Genomic DNA, 27,861 nt, shown 5'->3' with positions numbered 1-27,861 from the left:
GTTTGCGCTAGATAAAATAAGGTTTTTGGCTTCTTGAATAATGTGACGATAATTTGAGAGAAATAATTATCGAGACAAGATGGTCAATGTTCTATAACCTCGTTATTGTTAATAGCACGTATCCAAAATGGGGAACAGGGGGTTGGAACCCCTCCGCCGAGGATTTTTTCAGTTTACACTACATAAAATTAGGTTTTTGTCTTCTTGAATAATGTGACGATAATTTGAGAGAAATAATTAGATAACATGGACAACGTTCTATAACCTTATTGTTAATAGCACGTATCCAAAATGGGTACAGGGGGTTGGAGCACCCCAGGATATTTTTTTTTTCAGTTTACATTATGTAAAATTAGGTTTTTGTCTTCTTCAATAATGTTATGATAATTTAAGGAGAGAAATAATTATCAAGGCAAGATTGAGAATGTTCTATAACCCTGTTGTCGATAATATTGCATGTAAACTTTTCTTGTACTTTCAGTGTTGCCACAGCGGACGTGAGCACTACGTAAAGGCTTGTCAGCATTTGGAAGCTGCACAAAAAAGGTAGAGCCACAAGTAGGATGATTTGTTGTAATTTTTAATCTCTGGAAAGCACGAGAGGGAACGTTCTTGAATAAGAGGAGGAGGAGTCAAACTACTGGCAATATTAACAAATTTATCTGAGGATTGTTCTAGAATATAATGAGGATATAAATATGCAGATTCAATTTCCTGGTTGATCTGTACAAAGAATCGGTTAATGAGACTTTAGGGGTAAGTGTGTGAAGATATGGATGACAGTGGAACTTCCGGAGCCTCAGTGTAGTGTTTATAATTCGGGTCGAGGGCCGAATAGATCGAAGGTCTCCCTCTCTAAAGTGAATATTTCAGCAGAACCGGGTATTGGAGCGGTTTATTAAAAAATAAATAAGCTGCACAGATCAAATCAAATCGAAGTTTCGAGGGATGATTTAGTTGTGCCAGAACCAAATTTCGTGTATGCAGTCCGAGAATTTCACGGCATAAAAATACTTTGGTTTAAGCCTACTGAATTCGACACACTTTCGAACACTTAAGTACCATAAAGTGACAGCCGAAAATTTTATGAATGTTGAGAAGAGAAAGCAAGAAGATGTTGGATATGTAGACATTTTGGCGGAAACTGCAGGCTCTACATCTACGAATCAGGGCTCTGGCATACCATGCCATTGCTCTAACAACTGAGCCACCGAGCCACCCTTGACTTCGACTGATTTTTCGCTAAAATATCTACATAGTACATGTCCTGTGTATGTCAAATCATATAATGAACAAGCACAGAAAATAAAGGAGAAAGATGAATACCGTGGGGCATTCCCACCAGTTGAGAAGACATTTTACTTCTGTAGTTAACACAAGCTGCCGCTTCAAGGTGACGATGACATTGGCCTACTAAGGGAGTCAGTCACCTGAGGATTTCACAAATCGAACGTAGGTTTGTGCAGCCTTTTGTGTTGCTACGGTGTGAAACGTTGCTGTTGATTGGCTCATTCCAAACGACATGTATAGCGTGTTTCTTCAGTCTGAAACTTCCCTAAGTCTTGAAGATCCAAGTCACAAGGATGAAAAATTAGGGTTTTGTTAAGGTTAGGTGCGAAGGCAGGCGACAGCACCCTAAAGGATAACATCCAAACCTGCAAGAAGAACGCATCTTACTTAAGTCTCCAATATGAAATGATGATAACTTCTGGTGAGTTGAATTTTTAAAAAAAACAAATCTGTCAGAGATAAATAGTAGCGTGCTCAGGATTTTTGGAAGGGAGATGGGTTATGCATACTATTTTTTATGGTCAGTCCTCATTTTGCCATCTTTCCTGTCTTTTGTGTTCTTTTTTTAAGAAATACTTGGTCAAATGGGGTTATGAGTCCACCAACCCTCCCTTGGGTACGTCATTGGAGATAAATGATTAAGCATTTGATCATATTGGGAGAAGAAACATTAGATGTGTTGGCAGGGATGTCGGAACTTATATCGGAGTGGTGGGCAAGTTCTTCAATCCACCAACATTTTTTTCTAAATATCTTTTCATATATATAATTATATATTTTATTTTTTATATATTCATGTAATTTATATTACATTTTAGATTAAATTAGAGATGCTGCTCCTATCGTCCTCTCCGCTCTAGGTAATATAAATGCACAAACAAGCTGTGATAAATACATTAACCAGCCAATCGATGCTCTCTTGACATATTCAATTCCATTTATTCTTACTGTTAGCTAAACTGTAATGGTATGTATACATTGGGGCAATACCAGCTTCATTGAGGTCACATCACGATCTAGAAGAGGGGCTCCTTAATATATCAAAGTTCTTAATTGTTCAAGACTTTTTAATCATGTAATTTAAATATAGAAAATTACCAATGGCTAGAACAAAATTAGAAGAACGTAATGACTAAGAATAGAAAGCAACCTTTTGAGAAGACCTTGCATCGCATATAAAATATGCTGTTCTGATTTCAACACGTTTATCGGAAGTGAGCTCCCTACCAAGACTAAGACCCATAAAACCCCACAGAGGATTATACTGGCTGCGGGTCCAGGTGCCAGAGCCCTGATGGGAAACGTACAGTAGTACCACAGGCAAAAGAGCTCCCGCATGGAGGAGAGGGGCAGAATGAAGCATGCTTCCTTATGGCCTGAGTTGAAGCGATGGAGAGACTTTTGGCCGAACTAAGGTTCTTTTCCTTGTGGTTGCTCTACAGCCCCCCCCCCCCATTGTTTTAGGGCTGTTAAGTGACATTGTTGACCTTCCATGTGGGTACCTCACAGCTATAACCTGGTTCAACTTGGGTGAAAGAATATGTCAGTGAGATATAATATTCCAATTTCAAACTGTAACATTCATACTGACTATTGAATTAAAATGAATAAAGAAATGCTGGGGGAGTCCAGTATAATGAAAGGAATTATCTAAAATACGTCTTGAAGTTTTATGCTGCTGAATGATGAAGATTCTCTTGGGATATAAAGCATTCGAAATTAGAATAGAGATAGTTATTTAGCCGGGTCTACATCCACAGAAATTCTCTTAAAGTCACAAACTCTTTTTATTAAATTTTTGTCACATTTATATTTCTTGAGTTAATCATGATGTTATGAATAAATAATGATTATATTAAGTAGATAACGCTAACACGACGACACATCCATGCGTTGCCTAGGATTGGAGCCTAAAACTGCCTCACCCCTGATGTTTTGAGGGATCACACATGCATACTATGTATAAATATCCAGAAAAAGAGGTGGCCCAGACGTATCCACTGACTCGCAAACTTTTTATGTGCAGAGCAAGTAACTATTTGAGTGATTGTTTGCAGGATATTGCACCTTACTTATGCTAAATATATTGATAATGTACTAATTTTTGTTATGAACAAATACGAACCAGATTTGGAACGCAAGCAATAGTTTGGGTGGCCGTGAACTAATTAATTAAAGCAATGTACCAGGTGTGCCAGTTAATAATTCTTATTTGATCCGAAAGAAATCAAATGTATCTGGGGAGAAAGGTAACAAATGCTTTATTCAAAGTAGGCGCCATCGCTAGCTATATATTTTACCCATCTGTCCATCAAATTGTGGATGGCCTACCAGAAAAATCGTGCACATTTTGAGGTGATCCAGACAGCAAGCCATTGTTCGACATCTTCGTAATTGTTGAAGTGTTGCTGGGAAAGTGGAGACATCGATGAAAACAAGTGGTAGTCCGAAGGGGCTAAGTCTGGTGCATATGGTGGGTGGGGCAAGAATTCCCAGCCAAGTGCAGAAATGGTGACTCTGACGCCTTTCGCTGTGTGTGATGAGGCGTTGTCGTGCTGCAAAATCACATTTCCGTGTCTTGTCGCATAATCTGAATCTTTCTCATGGCATGAAGACGATCAGATATGGTTTGGCGACGAACATTTAACTTCTCTGCCAGTTGTTGTTGTGTTTGCGTATCGCCTTCGTCCAACAGTGCTTGCAATTCGGCGTCTTGGAATTTTCTCAGCTGGCCCGGGCAATCTTTGTCTTTCAAGTCGAAATCACTACTTCTGAATCGTCAAAACCAACGCACACATGCATCTTGCATTAGGACAATGTCACCGTACGTTTCCACAAGGATACGATGGCTTTCAATTGCGTTTTTCTTTTCATTGAACAAGAAAAGCAGGACGTGCCGCACATGTTCCTTATTTGGTTTGAAGGTCGACATGTTTACCATACAAACCCAATATCACGATCACTCGCACTCGATTGCACATCCCCCGCATTTGGACAGGTACTGTCCTGGCAACGCACTGACGTAACAGTTGAGACTGTGCACCAACCCTTGCTTCCAGCGACGAAATTAAGAATTATTAACTGGCACACCTAGTAAGAGACATTGTATCTCGTGAACATTTCATGTTGTAACACTAGTATATGTACAAGGAACAAAAAATCTTGGGGTCGCAGATTCAAATCCAGTAACCATCCATTGTATCACATTTCTTACAGTTCTCATTCCTGTAAGGTGACATTTTGCTGACTGGAGGCTGATGGTTGTTCTTTAGTAAGTCGAGGGTGGTAAATCCAAAACCGAAATCCGTTTTTTTTCTATCACGTCAGGTTTCGGAGGAAAATAGAAAATTATCTAATATTAGGGATGTATAGAAACAACATAGTCCGTAAAGAGGTCACAAGATGGCAGCACATGGAATATTATAATGAATATTATTTCAATCAGTTATTCGAACATTGTTAATCCCAAAACAAAGGACAAATATTACTGACTTTGTAAGGAAAGCATATAGTGCATATTTTGGAATTAAATTGGGTGACCAAGATAAATCCTGTGTAGACTAAAGGAAAGAAATATTTTAGCATCTGGAACATGTATCGGGACAGAGAGAGGCATCTATTAAGATATTTTCAAAGGGACGAAGAAATTGTCTATTGTACAGATGTGAAGGGACTAATTGAAGATATGGGATGTACGTATAATGCAGAAGAATGGAGGCTTTTTATTGATAGCTCGAAGAGGAGTTTCCAGTGTGTGTTGCTGCATAATGGCAATAAGTTAGCATCCATTCCTGTTGTCCACTCCGTACATTTGAAGGAAAGCTACGAAACAATGAAAGAACTGCTTCGAAAGATAAAGTATGCAAATGACAGTTGGCTTGTGTGCGGAGATCTCAAGGTCATTTCAATGTTACTTGATCAACAAGCAGGTTTCACGAAATATCCATGCTTTTTGTGCTTATGGGACAGTCGAGCAAGGAACGAACATTGGGTACGAAGACTGTGGCCTGCCAGGAAAAGCTTTGAAGTCTAGGCATCCAGAACAAGCCGCTTGTTGATCCTAAGAAAGTGTTACTTCCTCCACTGCACATTACGTTGGGATTAATGAAGCAGTATGTAAAAGCTCTGGATAAGAATGGGGCTTGCTTTAAATACATTTACTCAAAATTTCCTGCATTGACAAATGAGAAAGTAAAAGCAGGTATTTTTGATGGTCCTCATATAAGGATGCTAATGAAAGATGAAGAATTCTTACAAACAATGAACCGCATAGAGAAAGATGCATGGTGTGCCTTTTCTGATGTTAATACAAACTTTCTTGGAAACTTCAGGGTGCACAACTACGAGGTTCTAGTTGAAAATTTCTTGGTGACGTTTCAAAAGTTAGGAGTAAATATGAGTGTCAAGCTTCACTTCCTGCACAGCCACTTAGATGTATTTCCGTCCAATCTTGGTGCCGTAAGTGAAGAACAGGGCGAACGCTTCCACTAAGACATAAAAACCATGGAGCACCGATATCAGGGGAGATGGAATGAAAACATGATGGCCGACTATTGCTGGTGCTTGCAGAGTGACGTTCCTGAGGCCACCTACTCCAGAAAATCAAAGAAACGGAAATTTTTGCCTAAGTAGGTATGCATGTTGTGCTATTCTGTGGTGTATGTTAAGTTTAGCATAAGTACAGGCATCAGGTGTTGACTGTATGTGCTCGTGAAACAAATTGATCAATTTGCCAGAATTGCCTAAACTTTTTATCCATTAAGAACTCCTAATTGAGAAAATAGAAAGGTATGTTCATTAAACAACGTGACGTGATACTCAGGATGGACATCTGTCTACGTTGCATTCTCTTTGCAAGTGCTGTTGGAATGTAGCCGGATATAATTTCCTAAAAATTTTGAAATGGGACTTGTGGAACAATGCAACTTAATACCTGTTATCAGCTACGCCACCTATGTATAGTCCTATAATTTCATTATGTGCAGATATCTATATGGAAAATTGTTGGAGTTTAGCCCAGTATTATAATATTGTGAAAATTTTCAAAGGTGATTTCTCAAAAATTGTGACGTGATACACTTTTATTGACTACATATTTGGAATCAGCGACCTCAAATTACATAGAATCAGTTAAAATATCTAAGTCAGCAGAAAAATAAATTTCATTATGTGCAGATATCTTTATGGAAAATTGTGACGTGATACACTTTTTCTGACTAAATATTTGGAATCAGTGACCTCAAATTATATAGAATCAGTTAAAATATCTAAGTCAGCAGAAAAAAAAATTCATATGTAGACCAGTGTAATTAATAGATGGGAACATTTCTCTCCCGTTTTATTGACGATTTTTCAACAGTGAAAACTCCAGTAGTTGGTTGGTTGATTTGGTGTTTTAAGTCCACTTTATGCACACTAAGGCTAATCGGGACTGGACCTACAGTTTAAAGTGGGATCCGAACCACTTGTGCCTCCACCGGGTATCGAACCCGGGACCCCTTGATTACAAGTCAACTACGCTACCACTGCGCCATCGGGAGGCCAAAACTCCAGTAGTAAATAACCTGGTAGTTTAATGAACTTTTGCCTGTAAATGAGAAATTTGCATATTATATGTAGGAGTATGTGCTACGTAAAATTGGAATCTGCACCCTCCCTATAGTCTCGCTCATTCCCTACCACCCCCTCACTCGTACCGGGGAATTACTGCTTTCCAATCGTCGTTGCATTTAATCAAACTTTATAAATATGTGACGATAGGGACAACGTTTCAAAACTGTCATGAATTTTCAAGAATCTCGCTTACTATTGTCAATTATAATCAACTTTATATGCTATTTCGAGCAGGATACATAGTTCCCAAGCATTGAAATTGTCCCCTCTCTCCAGGAATCGAACCATGTCCCTTTAATGATAAGACGATTGCATTAGCCACTACACTATCATCGGTAAACAGCCAGTTTTTGTAATGTTAAGTTAGTCTCGGAATCGTAACTAAATGATAGCAAAAACAGTTAAAATATCATACATTACAAACCATTAAATATATTCTTAACGCTCCTTAAAAACAATTTTTGTTTTCAGAATTTCAAATATTGAAATGATTTTTGGAAAGGCAGGCAAAGAAAATATTACTCCCACCCCCATGGCTGGTTTTACGTGTAAAAACACTCAAACACACCATAGATATTTTGATGCTTGATGAGAAGAAATGGACAAACACACATACTCAGATGGTTCCGGCACACAATGTTAATGCTGGTGCAATGTGCGTGCTAAGCCTTGTCTACTAAGAGAAAGTAAACTTTCTTTGCAACCCCCCCCCCCAGCTATTTGGAACCCAATCCCCACCCTTAATAAGATGGCATTCAGCACCCCTCCCACTGAAAGCAATTCCTGGATACGTGCCTGCCACTGCTCTCTGTGTATTCTCATGAACAGGAGGTACTACACTTATTGGCTGCTGTCGCACCTCTCTATGCAATATTTCTACTGGGAATCTAACACAGGTCTCAGGTGATGCAAGCACAACAAATAATTTCAAGCGACAACTTCAATTGAATGTTATTTCAAGTTTGCTGTTTACATTTCCTACAAACAGAGTACCTAATATGGTTGAAAATGAAACTAATATGTGACATGTTTGAAATCAGCAGTCATGAAATGGAACAAGAATATTTGATTTTTCACCTACGTAACGTCTCCCAAGCTGCCTCTACTGGCGAGTTGACTCAGATCATTTTGGCCACTAAACAGCAGCTGCATTCGATAAACAAGAGCATATCACTTCAGCCCAGTATTTTTGTATTTTTATCTCTTGAAATATATGCATACATATGTAGTGAAGCATGGTTAAATATAAGAGGGTAAGTCATTACAAAGAGGAATTTTATTCTAAACTTCATTGAGATTTATGCACAACAAAAATTTGTATTTTGGGACTCAAAATGATTCCTTAGCAACACACCATAAAGATGTTGTGATAATTGAGCAGAATGTGCCTGCCTACAGTAGCTCATACAACATGGCCACTCCACTGTTGACTTGCATCGTAGAAGAGCAACGGAATGTTCTCCATTTTTAATGGTCAGAGGGAGTGAAACCTGAAATCTACAGCAGACTGAAGGTTCAGTACAGAGACAATTGCTGACAACGTATTCAGTGGTAGATCTATTGTTTCACTGCCTCATTTGCCACGCAAACTGGTCTCCCACTCCGGTGTTCATCACTGACATTTTGTCTTCAGTTTTTAAATCTTTCCACCCATTCATACACTCTCCCCTGAACCTCAGAATCAAAAACCACCAATCTTAAACCCAAAACTCCAACTTCAGTGTTGCTATCCACACCACCTTCTTTAACAACTGTTTCCACATAGCTATTATCCATTTATTACCCCACACACAGACACCTCCTTCTGCAGGCGATGGGAAAGGGCCTACATATAGGGTAAGTACACTACCATACCCCCTAGACTCAACCTAGCCACCCAATAATTACCCACCACCCATTTCTTTGCCTTCCAAACTTCACCCACCACCAACCATGTAGTAAACACTGGTAAAAAAAACTTTATTGGCAATGCCTGTGATCTATCACTTCTTTCTGGCTACACTGCTGTAAAACCACTATCTTCACTATTCTTTGATTCTACTGTGAACATATAGCAAGGCTGCAATATATCGAACTACTACTTCTATTCGTGGTAAGTGTTCACTGTTTCTCATCTTATATATAACAATGTGGGAGGGGGGGGGATGCAAACTTTAAATTTGTGGCAAAAAATTGTTGTTGTTTTTAAATATAATCTGCTATATCTAATTACTAATAAACAATTTCTTCTTATGACCATGTAATAATTATAGCTTGATCTTTTCTGAACAAAATAAGGTATGATTTGTAACTCTACCATTCATAATTTAAAAAAAGTGTCACTGAATTTCATTAGGTATTGAGGCAAAAGAAAAGGGCCTGCCCATCCTTAATGACTCCACACATTTACTTATGTACGAGAAACGCCAAAAAAAAAAAAAAGGGCCGATAATTTTTTACTTGAGATTGGCAACACTGACGAAGCTGTGCATGCACGGAAGCATGCTTTAGTATTCTGTGCCTGCAACAGAGATATATTTCTCAGTGTGGAGGTGCGTACATGCGAGTAGCAGGAAGTTTAAGCGGCTGCTGTAATGGAAAATCCCGCCAAATGCGAGGTGAGGTGGATGATTAGATTTCTCATTGCAAAAGGACTGAGTGCAGCTGACATTCATCGGGAATTGTGTGCCATTTACGAACCAACAGTAATGAGTGAAGGAAAGGTTAAGACAATGGTGCCATGCTTTTTGGGAAGGACGTTCAAATGTTCATAATGACGAATGGCAGGCCTAGTGTTCAGACGGACGACCTTGTGAAACATGTTGATGAGAAAGTGCGATCCAATCGCCATTTCACCATTACTGATTTAGGCAAGGAGTTTCCTGAAGTGTCTGATAAAACATTGGACCAAATTGTAATGGACAAACTGGGTTATTGCAAACTGTGTGTGAGGTGGGTGCCAAAAATGTTGACAAACACAAAGATGGAAAAATTAAATCAGCACATGATTTTTTGACCTGCTGGGAGAAGGATGGAGATGACTTGTTTTCTCACATACTGACTGGAGACGAAATCAGGATATCGTACATCACTGGTGAGTCGAAGCAGCAATCCATGCATTGGTGTCACTCCGGTTCACCGAAATCAAAGAAATTCAAGCAAACACCATCACATCGCAAAATCATGACAAACATGTTTTGCAACCAAATATGGTGTAATCTTCTTGGAATTCCTGGAACCGGGACCAACCATCACAGCACATGTGTATTGCCAAACACTGTCTAATCTGCGACGTGCCATTCAAAACCAGCAAAGAGGAATGTTACGGTCTGGAATTCTGCTTATTCATGACAACGCCCACCCACCCACAGCTGACCATACTGCTGCGACAATTCAAAAATTCCGATGGGAACGTTTTATTCACCCAACATACAGTACTGACCTTCCCCAAGTGATTAATTTCTGTTACTTCACCTCAAAAAGTGGCTTGCTTTGCAACGTTTCGATGATAGTGAAGTTCTCATGACATCAGTTCTCGACTGGCTGAGATCCCGAACAGCAGATTTCTACACAGGGGGTCTACGTAAACTTGTTCCATGGTACCAAAAATGCTTGGAGTGTCATGGCAACTATGGAGAAAAATAAGCAGGGTATGTACTTGTATAGCATCAAAATAAAAAATGTTCTCGCTTGATTTTATTTTCTGTAAAAAACAATCAGCCCTTCTTTTGGACATGCCCCTCGTATTTTGCACGTTTTGACTAAAAAATCTGAGCCTTGTTCATTTCATAGCTGGATAAAGGTAAATTTTATTCATTACAAAGTTTTGCTGAGGAAAATACATGCACTTATGTTTCTCACTTGGTTCAGACATAACATAAACCCATAATTTATTTAAATCTAAATATAACTAATCATTTGGTTGAAAGTACGTGCAACCTGAAAAATCACGAACAAAAATTATACTTGTTTGTAAATAGTGTAATTACACAGAGTATAAATACATTTCATTGATTTGTTTTATTTTACTTTACTTTTGCCATTTTTGGCTAATTTGCGAAGATGGGAATGAGTGACGATGTGATGAAATTGATGAATGGACACTCAAAAACATCCATGCCCAGGGCAGGATTCGAACCCGGGACTCCTGGTGTTGTAGTGTGATGTGCTAACCACTCTGCTAAAGGGGCCGGCTCATATTTCATTTCAGAAATAGTTATGAATTCAACAAAACTAACTTTGATGAACATGAATAGGGAAACCTCATGCGTTCACAATGTCTTTGTGGCAAGATTCAGTGTGCTTACGAAGGTTCCACTTTTGAGAAAATTTCTTTCTACAAATATTACATTCATATTTATAAATTCCTAAATGAAGTTTTATGTGTGTTTCCATATTTTGTCTACGAGCAAAACTTCTTCCACATGTGTCACAAATGAATGCTTTCTCTCCACTGTGCACTGTCATGTGAAAATTCAATGATATACTGTTTGATAATTGTGCACCACAGATATCACAAACATGTTTCTGCTTGTGTTGCTTTAGGTGGTGTTGAAAGGAATCAAAGCTGTCTAATGTAGCACCACATGTCTCGCACCGAAACTCCTCTTGGTGGCATATCATGTGCTTCTTCAACGAATTCTCCATTCTGAATATCTGACCACATACGTCACAGACGTAAGATATGTCCATGTGAATTTCGATGTGATTAATTAAACTACATCTCGTCCTAAAACTCTTTCCACAGTAATCACACTCATAATGTATTTCACGGCTATGGATTCTCTTATGTCTCCACATCAGTTTTTTTGAGAATGTTTTTCCACACTCCCCACACTTCATGTACTTTTTTTGCTCAGAGGGATTTGAATGGCACCGCTCGACATGACTCTTCAGATTGTATTTTGTGGTAAACTTCACACCACATATGGTGCAGGCAAACTGCTTCTTCCCAATATGTTTTCTCACATGATCTTTTATATGGTTACTGGAACTAAATCCTTTGCAGCAGATGTTACAAAAAAACCGTTTGATGTCGTGGAATCTCAAATGAGGGTCCAATTGTCTTAGTGAAGTGCTTTTGAAGCATTTTCCACATATTTTGCACTTGTTGGTTCCTGTTTGAAGTATGGAAGATCGAACATCACTGTAACAAAAATAGATATATGTAGAGAGAGTATTCAAGATTACTTCTACAATAACATTTAATAATTACTTGTGGATAACACGACTTTAGCTCACAACATACAAGGTCTGTCTCAAAAGAAATGAGACTATTTTTAGCGAGCCAGTCAGAATGGTCTGGTAATTGATCTATTGGGTGGGGTGTTTGGTGGGGGATGTTGAGCATACAATCTGATGCAACTCAGTTTTCTCTGAGCTGTTCCAGCGTTTAGATCGGTTGAAAGTGTAGCGCAGCTGTAGACGATAAAATTTTGCGTCAAACTTGGTAAATTCACTGCAGAGACGCTTGAAATGTTAAGACAAGCCTGCGGGTAGGAGACTTCGTCGAAAGACCAAGTGTGCAGGTGGCACAAGGTGTTCAAAAAGGAAGACAAGATATGGAGGACGAACAGCACTCAGGGCACCCATCAACATCCACAGCTGCCGATCATGTGACTGAAGTGATGTCTGTTTTTGACTGACCGACGTTTGATTATGAGGTTAATCGCAGATAAGGTTGGACTGCAAAATTTTAATTTTCGATCGCTTGAGGAAAAAATCGTGTGCTTCCACCCTGAGATCGCAAACACCTGGTTTCTCCACCACGACAAAGTGCCATCTCACTCATCCCTGCACGTGAGGGAATTTCTGGACAAGTATGGCACCGCTTCCGCACCCACCATACATCCAGTACCTGGCCCTGGTCAATTTCTTTTCCTTCCCGAGGCTCAAATTTGGCCAGAAAGAACACCATTGTGCTACTACTGGAAAGATCCAAGCAGCCATGACGAGTGCTCTGAAAGGCATCTCAGTCAAGCAGGAACACTGGAACCACTGTATTTGTGATCAAGGGTCCTGCTTTGAAGAATATTAAGTGTAGTTCAACCTAGTGTATTTCAACCGATTTTTACTAAATTAGTCTCATTACTTTTGGGACAGACCTTGAATCTCTTGAATCTTCTAACTACTAATCTAAGATCTGTTCTGGAACAGATGTTTAATGTGCAAGGCCTACCAAGGGCAAGTGTTTTCTACCTTTTGAGATGACAGTCTGCTACTAATGCTTTCAAGTAGCTACCCACTTCTCCTCACAATACTGGATCAACACAACCAAAATTTTGAAGTTCCCCTTGGGATCAATTTTGTAACTTCTCACATCAAAGACGACAATGCTAACCATCCCGTTCTGTGGGAGCTTTACATCTTATAACATGGAGATCAATTAAAGAAGTTAAATGACCACATATAATTCATTAACATTTTTTCAATGTAAGTCTGAGATTAAAATTAAATGGAGACAAGCTGCCTTATTGGAATGCTGATCCTGGCACATTACTGTAAAAGAACTAGTTATTTTGAAAAATATTAACAGTATTTTTTTGAAAAATTACCTGTCTCAAGTATAGATAGATCATTCTACACCATTTCAACCAATTTTGAATTAGTTTGTCACCTCAACAACAAAAAACAAGCATTCAAATTTTCTTCAGCCTTGCATTTGGTTTTGGCTGCCATTTTCATTTAGCCACTAGCCACATGGATAATTTAAACTTTTTCAGACCTTCATGAAAATTCTGTTCTGTAATTCTAAATGTAATGATTCAAAAACTATATCCTTCATAAATAAAAATCTTTCTTTTCGTTTATTACATTTCTTTTCTCAGGGCACAAAATAACCATGTAGGGGGCAAAACACCTTAACCATATTCCATATGTTTGTGCTCAGTCAAATAATTATTGAGAGGTGCCTGAATCCCTCCCCTCCAAAAAGAAAAATGTTGCAAAATCAAAAGTTAGATGCTCTGTAACTCAAATGGCAGACAGAAGAAAAGTCTGCAATTTGCACCACATTGATATCCCTTGAGGTTCATCATCATACAAAAATTTGGTGAACATATTTAATAATAAATGAGCCCCATTACAATACTAAACACATGTGGTATTGGGAAATGAAAAAATTGCAATACACAGGATAGTTGTAAATATATTTGAAACATAGACCTAAGAATGTACAAGGAAGATTTCTTTTAAAAAAGCTATTACATGTTCATAACTATCTACTTATGTTATTGTGGAGGATGAAGTTACTGCTATCTTTTGTAATAGTCTCTGGCTGAGTGTAGCACATGATGCCAAATTTCTGGCAATCTTCTCACATCAGCAGAATCATGTTTCTGTATATAACTGGGGGACTGTAGTATGGCCTGCACCATGTCGTTGACTGTTTTCAAGGCACGACTTCGTAGTGGATCTCTTAGTTTCTAGAACAAGTCAGTCAACAGGACTTACGTCCAGACTACAGGGGGAGGGGTACCCTAGTACTTCCCTGCTCATCACTGTAGCAGTTGCCCAACTGTATCTACAGCATGGCATCTTGCGTCGTCGTGCAACACAAGTGGATGTCTAGCCAGAGGTGTTGGTCGTTTCTAGTGTTGGGCGATACATCATCCAGACAATATCAACTATCATCATGATTAGGGGAACGATTTTAAGGTGCAACATTATGGTCAGGAAAGGAAAAATTTTCTGAAATGTTTTTAAAAAACTGCAAACAAAGGTGCTGATAAAATGCCTTTATTCAATGCTCTCTTTACATGCGCCTTCTGCATATAACAGAGACCGCATAGAGAACAGTGGTTCTGTCAAATAGGTTTTTTGAAGTTTGTGTTTTCTCTTGCAGGAACTATTGGGGCTGCAATGATTATATAATACCATTTTACTCTCGTTCTGCTATACAAAATTATACTATAGCTGCTCAAGAAGGGTGAAAATCATATATTTTTCTGTCCAATTTTTTAACAAAGCATGAAAGAAAAGGAAGGAAGGATAAAGGTGCTGAAGCATCAAAGAGGGGGTAAAAAGGGGATAAATGTGAAAATCTCCCAAAAAAAAGTGCAAAAAGGTGCAACAAAGTGTGTTCATTTACCTGATATCATGTGCTAAAATACATATCTCATCGATCGGTATGAAAACAGCTATATTTTAGAAAGGTGCAGCACCTTAACATCTGTTCCCGTCATGATATTTTGGACGTATATATCATGTCGGCAATATATCGTCACAATATTTGTCGATATATATCATGTTGGCAATATATCATCATGATAATTAGCAATATATTTCGTGTCATCAATATATCATGAAGATAATTTGGCCACATATATCATGTCAGCAATATATATAGTCACAATATTTGGCAATATACTATATCATGCATATTGTCCATCCCCTAGTAGTTTCTGGTAAATCACTGGATGAAGGTGTTTCTCGAGAAAGTTACTGATACTCCCTGTTTACAGTAACTCCCTTCAGCACTGTGTGACAAAGGAGAACGATCTTGTAGATGTAGGCAACAATAAGCATCACTTTAATGTAGGATATTTGGAACTCTTGCAGTCTTGGCAAATCAGTATGTGTCACTCTGCCAATAGATGATATTCAGCGAACAACTTAACCCACAATTTATTGCGTGAAACACGCCCGCTGCCATGATTCCGGCAACCGTTTCAGAGTGTGTTGTAAACATAGTTGATAAGCATTTCATTTACGGTGTAAATGACGGTGATTCAAACTACAAATTTAACTATTATAAGATAAATATATTCCACATTTTGCTTAGTCTCGTAACAATGACCAGAGTATCTAAAAATATGTTATTTGGCACAAAAGAACACTGTATAAAGCTGTGTGAGCGTAAAATGAATTAGAAACAAACTTTGTCTCGTGAAAATGATAGTTTATAGAAATGCTCCGAAGTCCAAAATTGTGCACTATTTTCTTTAACACATTCACTGCCAGTGCATCATGTGGGGTTGTAGCTGTGTGCCTTTGATGCATGTGCGTCATATGTATTACCTTCTTTGAATGCTTGCCCTTCAACGGAACTGCACAGCAGGCTTTTAAATCTTTCATGGCATATTGATGAAGGATTGTTTGAAATAAACATTAGCTTGCTTGGTTTCTCATTTTCGCATTTCTCTTAGCATTGTTGCATCAAAAGGCATTATGGTATTATAGTTCCTTTGTCATGCATCAAGGCATCATTGCACAGCAAAGAAATTGTTTCTTAATTTTTTCTTGGTAACATTGCTAGTCTGAAACATTACAATTTCTATTTCCTGTACCAATAGAGAAAAATGCTGCATTCTGTTGTTTAGCATGTCCAGGAGAGCCAGGACTTTGCAATGAATCTTGTTTCCCTCTTTACCACAAGTGAAGTAAATGTATGGGAACTTTTGAAAATTACAAACATATAAATGTAACATTGTTTTTACAAGTGATTCTGTTATGTTTCATCAATATCTAACAAAGTATTTCTGGCATCCGTGGCAGAGTGGTTAGCACAGCATGCTATGATGTTAGGGGTTGCGAGCTCGAATCCCAGCCTGTGCATTAGTGTTCATTTTCATCCCTTCATCAATTTCATCACATCATCACACACCGTCATAACTCAAAGTTTAAAGCCCGGAATTTGAATCATACATATTTATTTCTAGTGTTTCATCAATGATTTTCACCATTTAAAGAAGGGAAAATTAAATGGACGCACACGTTTTATATTTATTTGCATTTTATTGTAAAGTTAATTGTAACAATTACATCAATTAATCAAAAATATATAAAACCAATTTTTGTATTAATAATGAATACTAACAAGAGATGACACAACACTACTTGTTAATCTTATTTCCTGGGAGATGGATGATGCTGCATTTCACTGACAAGTCGTGATATATCAGGCTTAATGGTAGACACCTGAATCCTAAGTTCTGATTCTACATTTTCCAAATGGTTTCTGTACTTGCTTTAAAGATAGATGAGAGCAGAGAATGATTTTTCACATAAGTAGGTTGTTACGAAAGTCATTAATACTTTCATGGCTGCTTTGATAGTCCAGGAAAATCATCCTGTAAGCAAGCCCAAAAGTTTGCAAGTGTCTTTTCTTTGAACTGCATTTTCAGAGCACCGTCCGTTGTTACCTCCATGAGTTGGTCTTCTTCTGCTTCTGTAAGCCCTTTTACTTCATGCACGCTAACTGAAAATGGAACCCATCGAATTTTTGCTTGCATCAGGCATAGGAAAATATTCTCTGAACGACTGCTGCAAGTGCTTCAAATGTTGTGCGAAGAGTGACTTGTCGTTCTCTGACAACACTTTTTCCGTGGAACGAAGAAAATTTTAGAAGTCTCCTCATATTTTCCATTCAGTATAGGCTGACGCCACAACTCCAAATTTTTGATCATTGCTTCGATATTGTCTTCAACTAAAAAGATGGTTATTTTTTCTACTTAAAGACTTAAGTTCAGATTATTTAAATGGATGAAGATACCTAATAAGTATGCTAACTTGACTAACCAGGAAAAAACATTCAAACGATCGCTGAGATGAAATTGCTTAATTGTGTGAGGTTTTCCAGTCTCTCCTTTCTCCAATCCCCCCCCTCTGTCGAGAAGAAGAAAGCAAGAGATTGGTTGATCGGTGTTTTAAGTTCACTTTATGCAGAGTAAAGCTAATCGGGACTGGACCTACAGTATAAAGTGAGATCTGAACCACTTGTGCCTCCACCGGGTATCGAACCCGGGACTCCTTGATTACAAGGAGACAACGCTACCATTGCACAATCAGGGAGGCCTGAGAAAGAAAGAGAGAGAGAGAAAGACCAAATAATGCTCTCACGACATTCTCATTGTTGCACCCACTTGTAGACCATTTCATAATTTTCTTGCTTTCGCGAAGCTCCTGCTCTTTACTTCTAAAATAGTCAATGCTCTTTGTAATATGTTCTTTGTGTTTAGTTTCAAGATGCCTTCACAGTTTTGATGGTTTCATGACTTCATCAAACGATACGTCATAACATAACACACACTGTGGAAGTTGCTTGTCTTGTCACTGAACACGTGAAACCCATGGGCAGATATTCCTTGCCATAAAGGTGGCACATTCTAAGAAGACTGATAGGTTCACATTGCTTCGAACTCGACGCACACTCATCATTGGAATCTGCACTTTTTCGTTTCAAATTCAGCCAGTTGTCCATCTTAGGTCAGAAGTCACAAGCATAAAATTCACCATGGAAATATCGAGAAGTAACTTTACTGATACCCGACAATATGCAAAGGCCTAAACAGAAACACCTCGCAATTACTGAGAAGTCTTCGCTAACAATGGTAAACTGACTAAGATGCGAACGCCGCAATCCTTTATACGTGGCTTTCTTCAAAGGATGAGAAAAATTCTTAGAAGTAATACAAGACATTCCAAGGATGCAAACATCACAAGATTCTGAACAGCTGTTGTAACATCACAAAGCCTTTATGACTTTTTGTGATAGTTACACGTATGAGTACATACGAAAACAGAACTTATTTGTTTATTTAAGTTCTCAGATCCGCATTCAGATGGCAGCATCTCTGCACCTTGACTTTAGTTGCCATCAAGCGGAACAAAATTAAACTAACTTCCTCCTCCCCCCTTACTACGATCGGAAGCAAGTGGCAGTCGGACGTTGTCGCAGTACTCTCTCGGCACGCCTCGCCAGAAAGCTGTAACGGAATCCTTTTCCTGTCGCCGAGTGCTTCGTATTCCTATTGCAACATCCAGCCGTAAAAGTGGGTACCCGTACGGTTATAAAAGGAATATAAGGTAAACCAGTGACTTTATAATAATTTCCGTTATTAGTTCTACGATACAACCTATTGTCTGCGAAGTTAACTTTAACGTTAAAATTGGCGAGAACTATGTGTTTGTTCGACTAGTCGTTATTCGACCATAATAAGTGAATTTGACGCTAAGCCAACACGGCGAATAATCGTGGCACTTAAAATGATTTATACATGCATACATAAGTTTAAACAAAATAATGTGCTTCCCAATTCAAACTATGGTGAAATTGCCTTTTTGACTTGCATATCCAAGACCGATGGATAAGGAGCTTGTCTACCTATCCCTGATTATCGTTCTATACGATTTGATCGCTTAGTAGAAAGAGAAAAATCCTTCCTCCAGATTGCACAAAAACGATAAAGAGGAAAAACGAACCTTGCATTCCTAGTCCTGTCTAGTAGCATCAATCTGTGAACAAAGGCTTAAGCACCAACAAAGTGTATTGAATAGAAAGTAAGAAAAGCAAATAACGCAGTAATTGAACCAATTTTAAACTACTTACATTATTGATAAAAATTTGACTGATAATTATAATTGATCCTTGCTGTTGTAACGTTGCTATTAGCAATAATTGTTGGATGAGAATTAATGAATTCTGCGGCTGTTTGAAAACAGCGTCATTTTTCAGAGTATTTATTGTATGCAAACTTAACTGCGAAAACATTTGCTTGATATATGTGTGAATATGAATAGTGCGATATTAGCACAATGTAATTCCTGAATAGATAGTTATACATATGTTTGAAGGGATGCCTTTGTGGTGTCGTTGTTAATGTAGTGTTCAATTGGTTAGCAGTGAGAAACCTAAATAAAAAGGAATTGTTAAATTTGTGAATATTGAACTGAGGCTAATTAATTGAACCTAAGTAGGTCCTTCTAGTAAATATCGATATCTTTATGGTAATACACATTCCCCTTTAGTTGTTTTATGAATCTGTTTAGAAAAGAAAAAGGATTACATAGTTGACATGAATAGCAAGGCGATCGCGATTGTCATTGGTACACCTTTGTGACGTTACAATAGTCTTGTTGACAGCAGCTGGTATAATATATATGTGCATGATTGCTTTTCAGGTGTGGAAAGATAACAGCACTAAGAAGGAGTATCATAAACTGATATTATTATAAATAACTAATCTTTTGTCCTTACACGATAGGATTAGCCCCGTTCTTCTGGTTTCTAGTAATTAGAACCTAATGCGACCTCCATGTTAGCGGAGTAGTTCCTGGAACTTGCGCGAAGCAAGAACATCACATTGTTTGATTGTTTGTATCGCTTGTATGGGTTATGTTATGAGTAGTTATCAATATGGGTATCCTTTACACGCGCTTCCTTTATGTCATCTAATATTAACTGGGGTAAATCGATAGCAGCCCATAACAACCGTTACACTGTGAAGGCAGGTTTTGTTTGTTCGCTCCATGGAGCAAAGTCACTTGCGAAGCAATCTGAGCCAAACAATCAAGCACCCCCACCCCCACAAGCATCAGCCCAGGCAGTTCTCAGCCTAAACATGCATGCTGTTGCTGTGTGAACTGGTGATGCTTATTCATGTCTATGTTTCCGGCTTATTCTTTTACCTCAGTAAATAGACACCGTAAATTTGTATACTTTTCATTCTCTCATAATTCATTCTTAGCATTAAAGAGTAAATGCTCTTGTCTTAGTATTTTTCCAAACCTATGTGGAACACTGGGAGGGTTTCGTGGACCACAGATGAGGAACCGCTGTATTATACTGCATTATATAATAAATATGTATGTATACATGTAATAGATGTGTACATTTGTATAATAATAACACTATTACATTGTAATAGTATAGCAAGTCTCAATAGAAGGAACATGCAAATAAAGGAAAAAAGAATATTGTGAAAATATCGCACACTGTGCCACAGGCATGCACACAGGGGGCAATGAGGCAATGGGGCAATTACCCCCCCCCCCTAACCACGAAAGTATGCAGATTATTTCCACAAAGGGACAAGCAAGGGATTTTTTCTTGGGGCATATTAACCCGATACTAGTGCGGTCCCCTCAAAACACCCCACTTGAATTTGAAAATCTTGCATTTCTGCATCCCCATTACATTATAATTAACGTAAATTACTTTGACTGAAATCAAATTATACATGTGATGTAGTATATACTTATAGGTTGACCTTCGTTTTCGAAGGGGGATATGTGGTCATCCTTGCCCCCCTTCCAGATGTTCCATGCCCCTATATTATTATATTTTAACCTAGAAATTTGCACGTCATGAGGCACAAGTAACAAAAATTCATATTATATGCCAGCGACGCACATGTGCATCATTGTAAAATTTACATCAAAATTGCAAATTTACAATGTATTTTATGTAGATCAACTCATTTTATGCTAGAAAAAAAGGCAAAATTACATAAGAACCTCAATTAGCTCCTGACAAAAGTATGTCATATTTTAGGTGACAGCGAATGTGTTAAGGCTGTAACGTATCATTGTCACTTTTTGAATATGTGTATTGGGACAGGCATTGAAGATAAAAGTGTATGCAAATATACGCATACTACGAACGCATCTGCAGATTGATAAGCAGCATTTCAACTTTCTTTGTGAACATTATTAGAGATCATACAGCAACCAGACGCATTGCAAAACATCAGGATGAAAATAATAGCATAACATTCACATAGTGCTAACCATAAAACAGCACTTGCCTTTCAAATACGATTCATATTTCCAACCGGATTGGAAAAATCACACCATCTTAACCAACGACCAAACAGTATGAAGGTGTACATAAAAAATGGCATACACCCAACACACACAAACAACGCATTAATTCACCAAAGGAAAACTTCATTTGAAAATCTCCAATAATACAATGGAAGGTCATTTTCATGCATGCAGCATTTACCTTTTATTCATGCTTGTTGGACTGTGTGCCGGACCATGTGCGTTTTGGCCACATTTCCCATCATGCTCTGCGCCACTGATTTCATATTCAATATCATCCATTGGATTTTTCTCTTGGGCTCTTAACTTCATGCCCACAACTCATCTATTGCTGCTATTCCATAAAAGTTCCTCTTTGTAGCTTGCAACATCATATTGGTCACTCTTGGACTTCAGTCAAATCATGAGGTACATACTTTACGCAATTTTCAATCACTTGTAAGGATCATCAACACACACACAGGAAAAATATCCATTCCATTTGCTAATTCCTCACAACACATCCACCAATCTGCACTGAGAAGTATCTTTACTTTGCTGAGATGTGCTCAATTGATGGCATTAACAGGATGACCCATTCTGCCGATTAGAACAGGAACAGCCATTACAAAACACACCACCATCGAAACACCACTGAATATGGAAGTTCCTCAACACCACATGCTTGCACCAAGTCCTCTGTGACACCTTACAGCATTTCTTCCATGCGCAACTTGAATTTCGATGAAAGTAATTTGTTCTTTTTTGATAACATTGTTTTAGTGCACAATGCTCAATAAGGCTACAGTCCGTGCAGTGCCACCGCGACAGGTTGATCTATGGTTCTACAACATGTTATGTGTAGGGGCAGGAACTTAGCCGTTATCTAATTCCACAATTCATTGTTGCTATCAGTGGTAAACAATGGACATATTGTTGAGTAATCACTTTTTTAAAAAAATGATCCTTGTGAATTAAATCTGAAACTATGCACGCATATATTATACGTAGCTAGAGGGCAAGTTAAAATCGTGATCTGCCGAAATATCTTTAAAACTCATGGAGTGAAAATCCATCCATTAGATGTTTCTTGCAATTTCTTCATTTCCAAATTCGAAATGTGTTTTACTTTTATTTAGTATTGTAAAGGGGATAATTTTGGATACATTTAATCTTAAATATCTTTCTTATTTTAAAATAAAAACTTTCTCCAAATTTTATGTAAAACCCCTATAAGTTCACTGTGGTGATATTAAAGATTTTCCATCTATTCCTCATTTTGGCAACAGTGTGTAAAACTTTTGACTTTTTTTTTAATTTTGTAATTCTTAAGAGGGTAGAAAAAGGAAATCTCAGGCATCAATCAATCAAAACCTTAATCATATTTCTTCTATTTGCTGTGAGGTGCCAGGTAAGTCCAAAAATTATTAAACATGTGAGATGTTTAATAATTTTTGGACTTACCTGGCACCTCACAGCAAATAGAAGAAATATGATTAAGGTTTTGATTGATTGATTGATTTGCTTTATTTTACTTGGCTTTTGTGCCACTTTTGGCTAATTTGCAAAAATGGGGATGAGTGATGATATTGATGAATGGACCCTTACAAACATCCATGGCCAGGCCGGGATTTGAATCCGGGACCCCTGGCATCGTATTGCAATGTGCTAACCACTCTGCCATGGGGGCCGGCAAAATATGATTAAGGTGTTCTGTTTTCTTCATGATTGTGTTGTGCACCCAAGATGATACATTATTGAAACTCACCTACCAGATCCATTGTGGTATAGCATGAAAATTACTAATCAGAGAAAACATCATAATAAACAAAAAGAAAGAGCATTTATTTATGAAGAATCATTAGAAATTTGAGTTACAGAACAGAAGCTACAACTACAGAGTGTATCAGAAGTCGCTTACCACCCCCTTGTAAAATCCAGTGATGTATTTTCATGGAATTTGAAATGGGCGATACAAAATAGTCCTAGGGGGATTAATTTTGTAGTATGTCACGGGGACAGCCGCCATCTTGGTTCCGCCATCTTGAATTCAACTTTTTTATTTAAAATGATAGGTGGGTTGTGATACATGAACATAGGCTAGAATTTCGTCAGGATGTCAAATCTGAAATCAGATTTCATGTAATTTCATTTGGTGAAAAGTTATTGGCAACTGAAAGTGATGTTTACCTGTTTGTTGCCTGATGTTTACCTGTTTTGACATACTCCAAAAGGTGTCCCCCTAGGCCTATTTTGAATCGCCCATATCAAATTCCATGAAAATACATCACTGTGGATTTTACAAGGGGTGGTAAGGGACTTCTGATACACCCTGTATTTTCATTAACATATGAAAATGCCAAAATCATGGCATAGAGGTAAATAAAAATGACCGTCAGAACCAAATGCAACACTGAAAAGCTTTCAATGTCAATTCAAACAATTAAAGAATACAGAAAAAGGTGGTTAAACATTCAAAAACTCATACTTTATGAAAAAAACTACTAAGGCAATCATCTGGATGAGTTGGCAAGGTTGCCAGTAGGGATTGGTATGACCCTGAAGTACTAGTTTAGGTTATATTTAGAGCACTGTCGTTCTTACAGTCCTCGGTGTGAGACTTACAATCACAGTTTGTCAGCAATGCCTTTTAAGCATGTCGCCCACTGAGACACGGAGAAATGTGGCAACAGAACTTCTATTGTCTGCTTCTATTGAAATCAAATAGTGTAATGCCCACTACAGTGGAACACGCAGAACCAAACGGAAATTCTGTGCCAAAAGTCTGCAGCTTATCTTAAAGGTTATTGCCAACTGAGACCCCGAAAATTAATCTGTTGCTTTCTGTTGCTCCACATCTCAGTGGGCGTTAATCTTTATGCGCACATAGCGAATCGCTATGTTGGAAGCATATTTTGAGAATGCCACATGAAAGATATGTGGAGAAATGGAGAAGTCTATTTTCCCGATGATCCGGCACCAGCTAAAACCGCAATTAATCATTGATTCAAATTTAGTTTCAACATTCTTTGTGTATTTCAACGTGCAGAAAGTAGTTTTCTGTCTTGTCTGTGTGTTACCAACCACAGAGATTGCAGTATTACTGACATTAAGTTTACAAATTATTTTTTTGTGAATTTCACGATATAGTTAACAAATGTATGTATTCATTACATCGACAAGTTCAATAAATTATCAGCAAAAAATTATCAAACTTTGAGTGTGGGGACTTTTCGAATGCACTGTACTGAAATGGTGTCGAATGACCTGTACTTGATTAATTATAGTCATTTATTTCATAATTTTCTGAAATATTAATTTAGTTAATTCTACTTCGTTTTTCTGCCACTATTGGATAATAACATAGGTGAGCATTAGTGATGATTACGGAACGGATTTTAAGGTGCAGCACTTTTCCCAAAATATAGCTGTTTTCATACAGATCATTTGAGATATGTATTTTAGGACATGAAATCAAGTAAAATGAACACAATTTGTAGCATCTTTTTGTGAGATTAGCACATTTATCCACTTTTACCCCCTTTTTGATGATTCAGCATCTTTTACCTTCCTTTCATGTTTTGTTAAAAAATTGGACAGAAAAATAATTTATTTTACACTCTTCTTGTACAGCTACATAAAATCCTATAATCTCATTTTGTAGAGGAGAATGAGATCTATAAAATGGTATAATAAAATCATTGCAGCCCCATTAGTTCCCAAGATAATCTAGCAAAACCCAGGAGAGAAAACACAAACTTCAACAAAACCTATTTGGCAGATCCACAGTTCTGTATGCGGTCCACGAGCATTACATAAAGAAGGCGCACAAAAAGAGAGCATTGAACAAAGGCATTTTATCAGCACCTTATCGAAAATATTTTCAGATCCTCTTCTTCCCATCCTAGAGCATAATTTTGCACCTGAAAATCCATTTCCCTAGTGATGAAATTGCTGAAGGAATATTAAGAAAAAACACTAAAATTTTGTAAAAGAAAGAAGCAAAGGAACTACTTAGGTCAGTGGTTCCCAAAGTGTGGACTAGGGTTATGACTAAAAATTTTATTCCAAAATTTTGTATCTCCTGTGGTCGCATATCAAGAACTTTTGTAACCTGATTACTTGATTACTAAAAAATAAATATTGCAGGTGGCTCTTAAAAAAACTTCCCACCAACCCGTTTCAGTTTCAGTGTGTGTCACGAGAACTGTATGTACGGTGTTGTAGCCTGTAGCTAATAAAAAAGAAGATCTTTATAATATCGCTCACGATAAAATATCTAATAAAATGTGTTGATATTTTTACTAAAACATTATTTAAAATGATATGTGTATTTGTGTCTGTATTTAGTTACAGATTATGCTAATTACACAGTGTGTGTGACTGTTGGTGGGTTCAAACTACGGGGATTCTTCGGAAAGAACTTCACAATAAATTTAATATTTTCATAACCCTACATTATTAATAACAACTATGTTTGAAAAATATATTTCGAAAAATACCACAAACAACATTTGAAAAGGGCATTATTAATGTAACAATTAGTAAATTAATGTAGTAATTATTAAATGATTATTTATTAAGTGACTAATTGTGTATATTTTCTCTATTTTCAGGTTTGGTAGTTCAATATTAGCATTATAATGGTATATTATAAATCAAGTGCAGCGATTAAGAAAAATGCGGAATCATGGACGCAGAATGTAGCCACTGAAGCAAAAAAAGACGAGATGTACCTATAATTGAAACACTTAGTTCTTTTACTAGACTTCCGCAAAAGAAATAAATTATTGGTCGCTATCATACACTTCTGGAAACAGCGAAAGGTAAGAAAGAAAGAATGGCTATGATAACTGGTGAGCTTACCGTTCTCTGGGAAATATTTAGCTTTCCAATTTTATCAAAACAAACAATTATGTCAAAAGTAGTTAAATTGATTGAAGAGAACGATAAAAATAGAAAGAGGAAAAAGGATTCATTTCAAGATGAAATAGAAAATATATTTGACATAACAGAAACAGACGGAAATTGGCTGGGCCAAGAAGATAAAGAACTATACAAGTTACAAGTTAAATCACAAGGTAAAATTGGATATGTAACAAGCACAGTTGCTGCACAATCGTCCATCCATCCCTCTAAGCAAGAAAATCGGCTTCACAATCTAAACCAAACGCTGTCTTTGCCACTGATGTAGACGATGCATCATCAGCAGAAGTAAGTAGTGATAAAATCTTTTCTAACACAGCATCTGTATCTGAAGAAAGTGAAAATGATAATGACAAAAGAAAACGAGCCGTGCGTTTTTCAACATCACATGCAGCTAAGTTAGTGACAAAAAAATCTCTTTCAAGTAATAAAGCTGCTGTAGTGTGCTCCAGTCTAGCCGAATATGGAATCAGTGTTCCAACACCATCACAGTCAGGTGTTTGGCAAGCTGTTATAAGAAGTGGCGAAGATGCGAAGCGTAAAATAAAATCTATTTTGTAAGAAGAGAAACATTTCTGCCTTCATTTTGACGGTAAGTGAATTGCAAATCACGAGTATCAAGTGGTAATCTCGAAGAGTTCACTTAAGAGAATTGGAATTAGGTATAGTAAAATGTGAAAGCAGATCATCAAAGGATATTTTTAATGCACTGCAAAGTTTGCTGAATGAATTTGATGCATGGAAGAACTTCAAAATGATCATATGTAACACAACAGCAGTAAATACTGACCGAGTGAATGGAATTGTTAAAAAATTAAAAAGTGAAATGACCATAAGAGGATTTGATCAGCCACAGTACATTGACTGCCAGCATCATATTCTTGATAGAATCGCAAAGCATGTGTTTGACTTCTTTAATCTGATTTCTTCTACCAAACCAACTCTCAACTATGAATTCGTGGACGAAGTGATAAAACAATACAATGTCTTGCAGCAGTCCTACAAGCCAGAAAGTGAAATGATAACTGTTCAAAATCCAGGTTGGTGAGATGGTTTTAGATTTCTGTATGAGTTATGTAGAGCATTCCGTTTCCTTACAGATACTGGTGCATACCCAGTAATTACATGGAGAAAATTACTGTCTCTTCACAATGCCAGCTGGAATTCACGTGCTATATATGCTCTTATTTCGTACTCCTCATTCCTAAATGGAGAATATCACTGGAAATACCCTGCGCTTTCATCTCAAATACATGGCAGGAAGCCTGGTTTTCTAACCAAATGTTCAACGCAGAGATTCACCAGAAACTGATGGATGGAATTTCCGAATTAAATTGCTCTGCGGCCATGAAGTGCTCTGTACCTTACTGGAATGTTGAAAGATCCGTTGTAGATATACCACGGACAAATATTTGTGCCGAACAAGGGGTGAAATTAATGGAAGAACTGTACCAGAAATACAAAACAGATAAATATTTGAATCTGAAGCTTTTTTCAACTAATACATTTTGACTGTGCTGAATGTACTTA

The 27,861-nt window shown here is 37.5% G+C and overlaps 1 protein-coding gene across 3 annotated transcripts in view; it reads right to left on the bottom strand.

The window, feature by feature from the left end:
- Positions 1–10,605: 10,605 nt before the first annotated feature.
- LOC145989484 (uncharacterized) overlaps positions 10,606–27,861 on the bottom strand; it is a 90,929-nt gene continuing 73,673 nt past the window's right edge. The window contains exon 4 of one of the 3 annotated variants that reach the window (XM_083124834.1): positions 10,606–12,028. In XM_083124834.1, coding sequence (XP_082980960.1) covers positions 11,146–12,028 — 883 coding nt within the window. In that variant the 3' untranslated portion in view covers positions 10,606–11,145. The remainder of the gene's footprint in view (positions 12,029–27,861) is intronic. The other 2 variants (XM_083124833.1, XM_083124832.1) reach the window with 2 other exon arrangements.

The sequence above is a fragment of the Lepisma saccharinum genome, chromosome 6 (genome assembly GCF_977018435.1).
Source record: "Lepisma saccharinum chromosome 6, izLepSacc3.1, whole genome shotgun sequence".
NCBI classification, from domain to species: domain Eukaryota; kingdom Metazoa; phylum Arthropoda; class Insecta; order Zygentoma; family Lepismatidae; genus Lepisma; species Lepisma saccharinum.
Note: the sequence above shows the minus strand (reverse complement) of the source record. Positions and strands in the feature narration are given on the sequence as shown.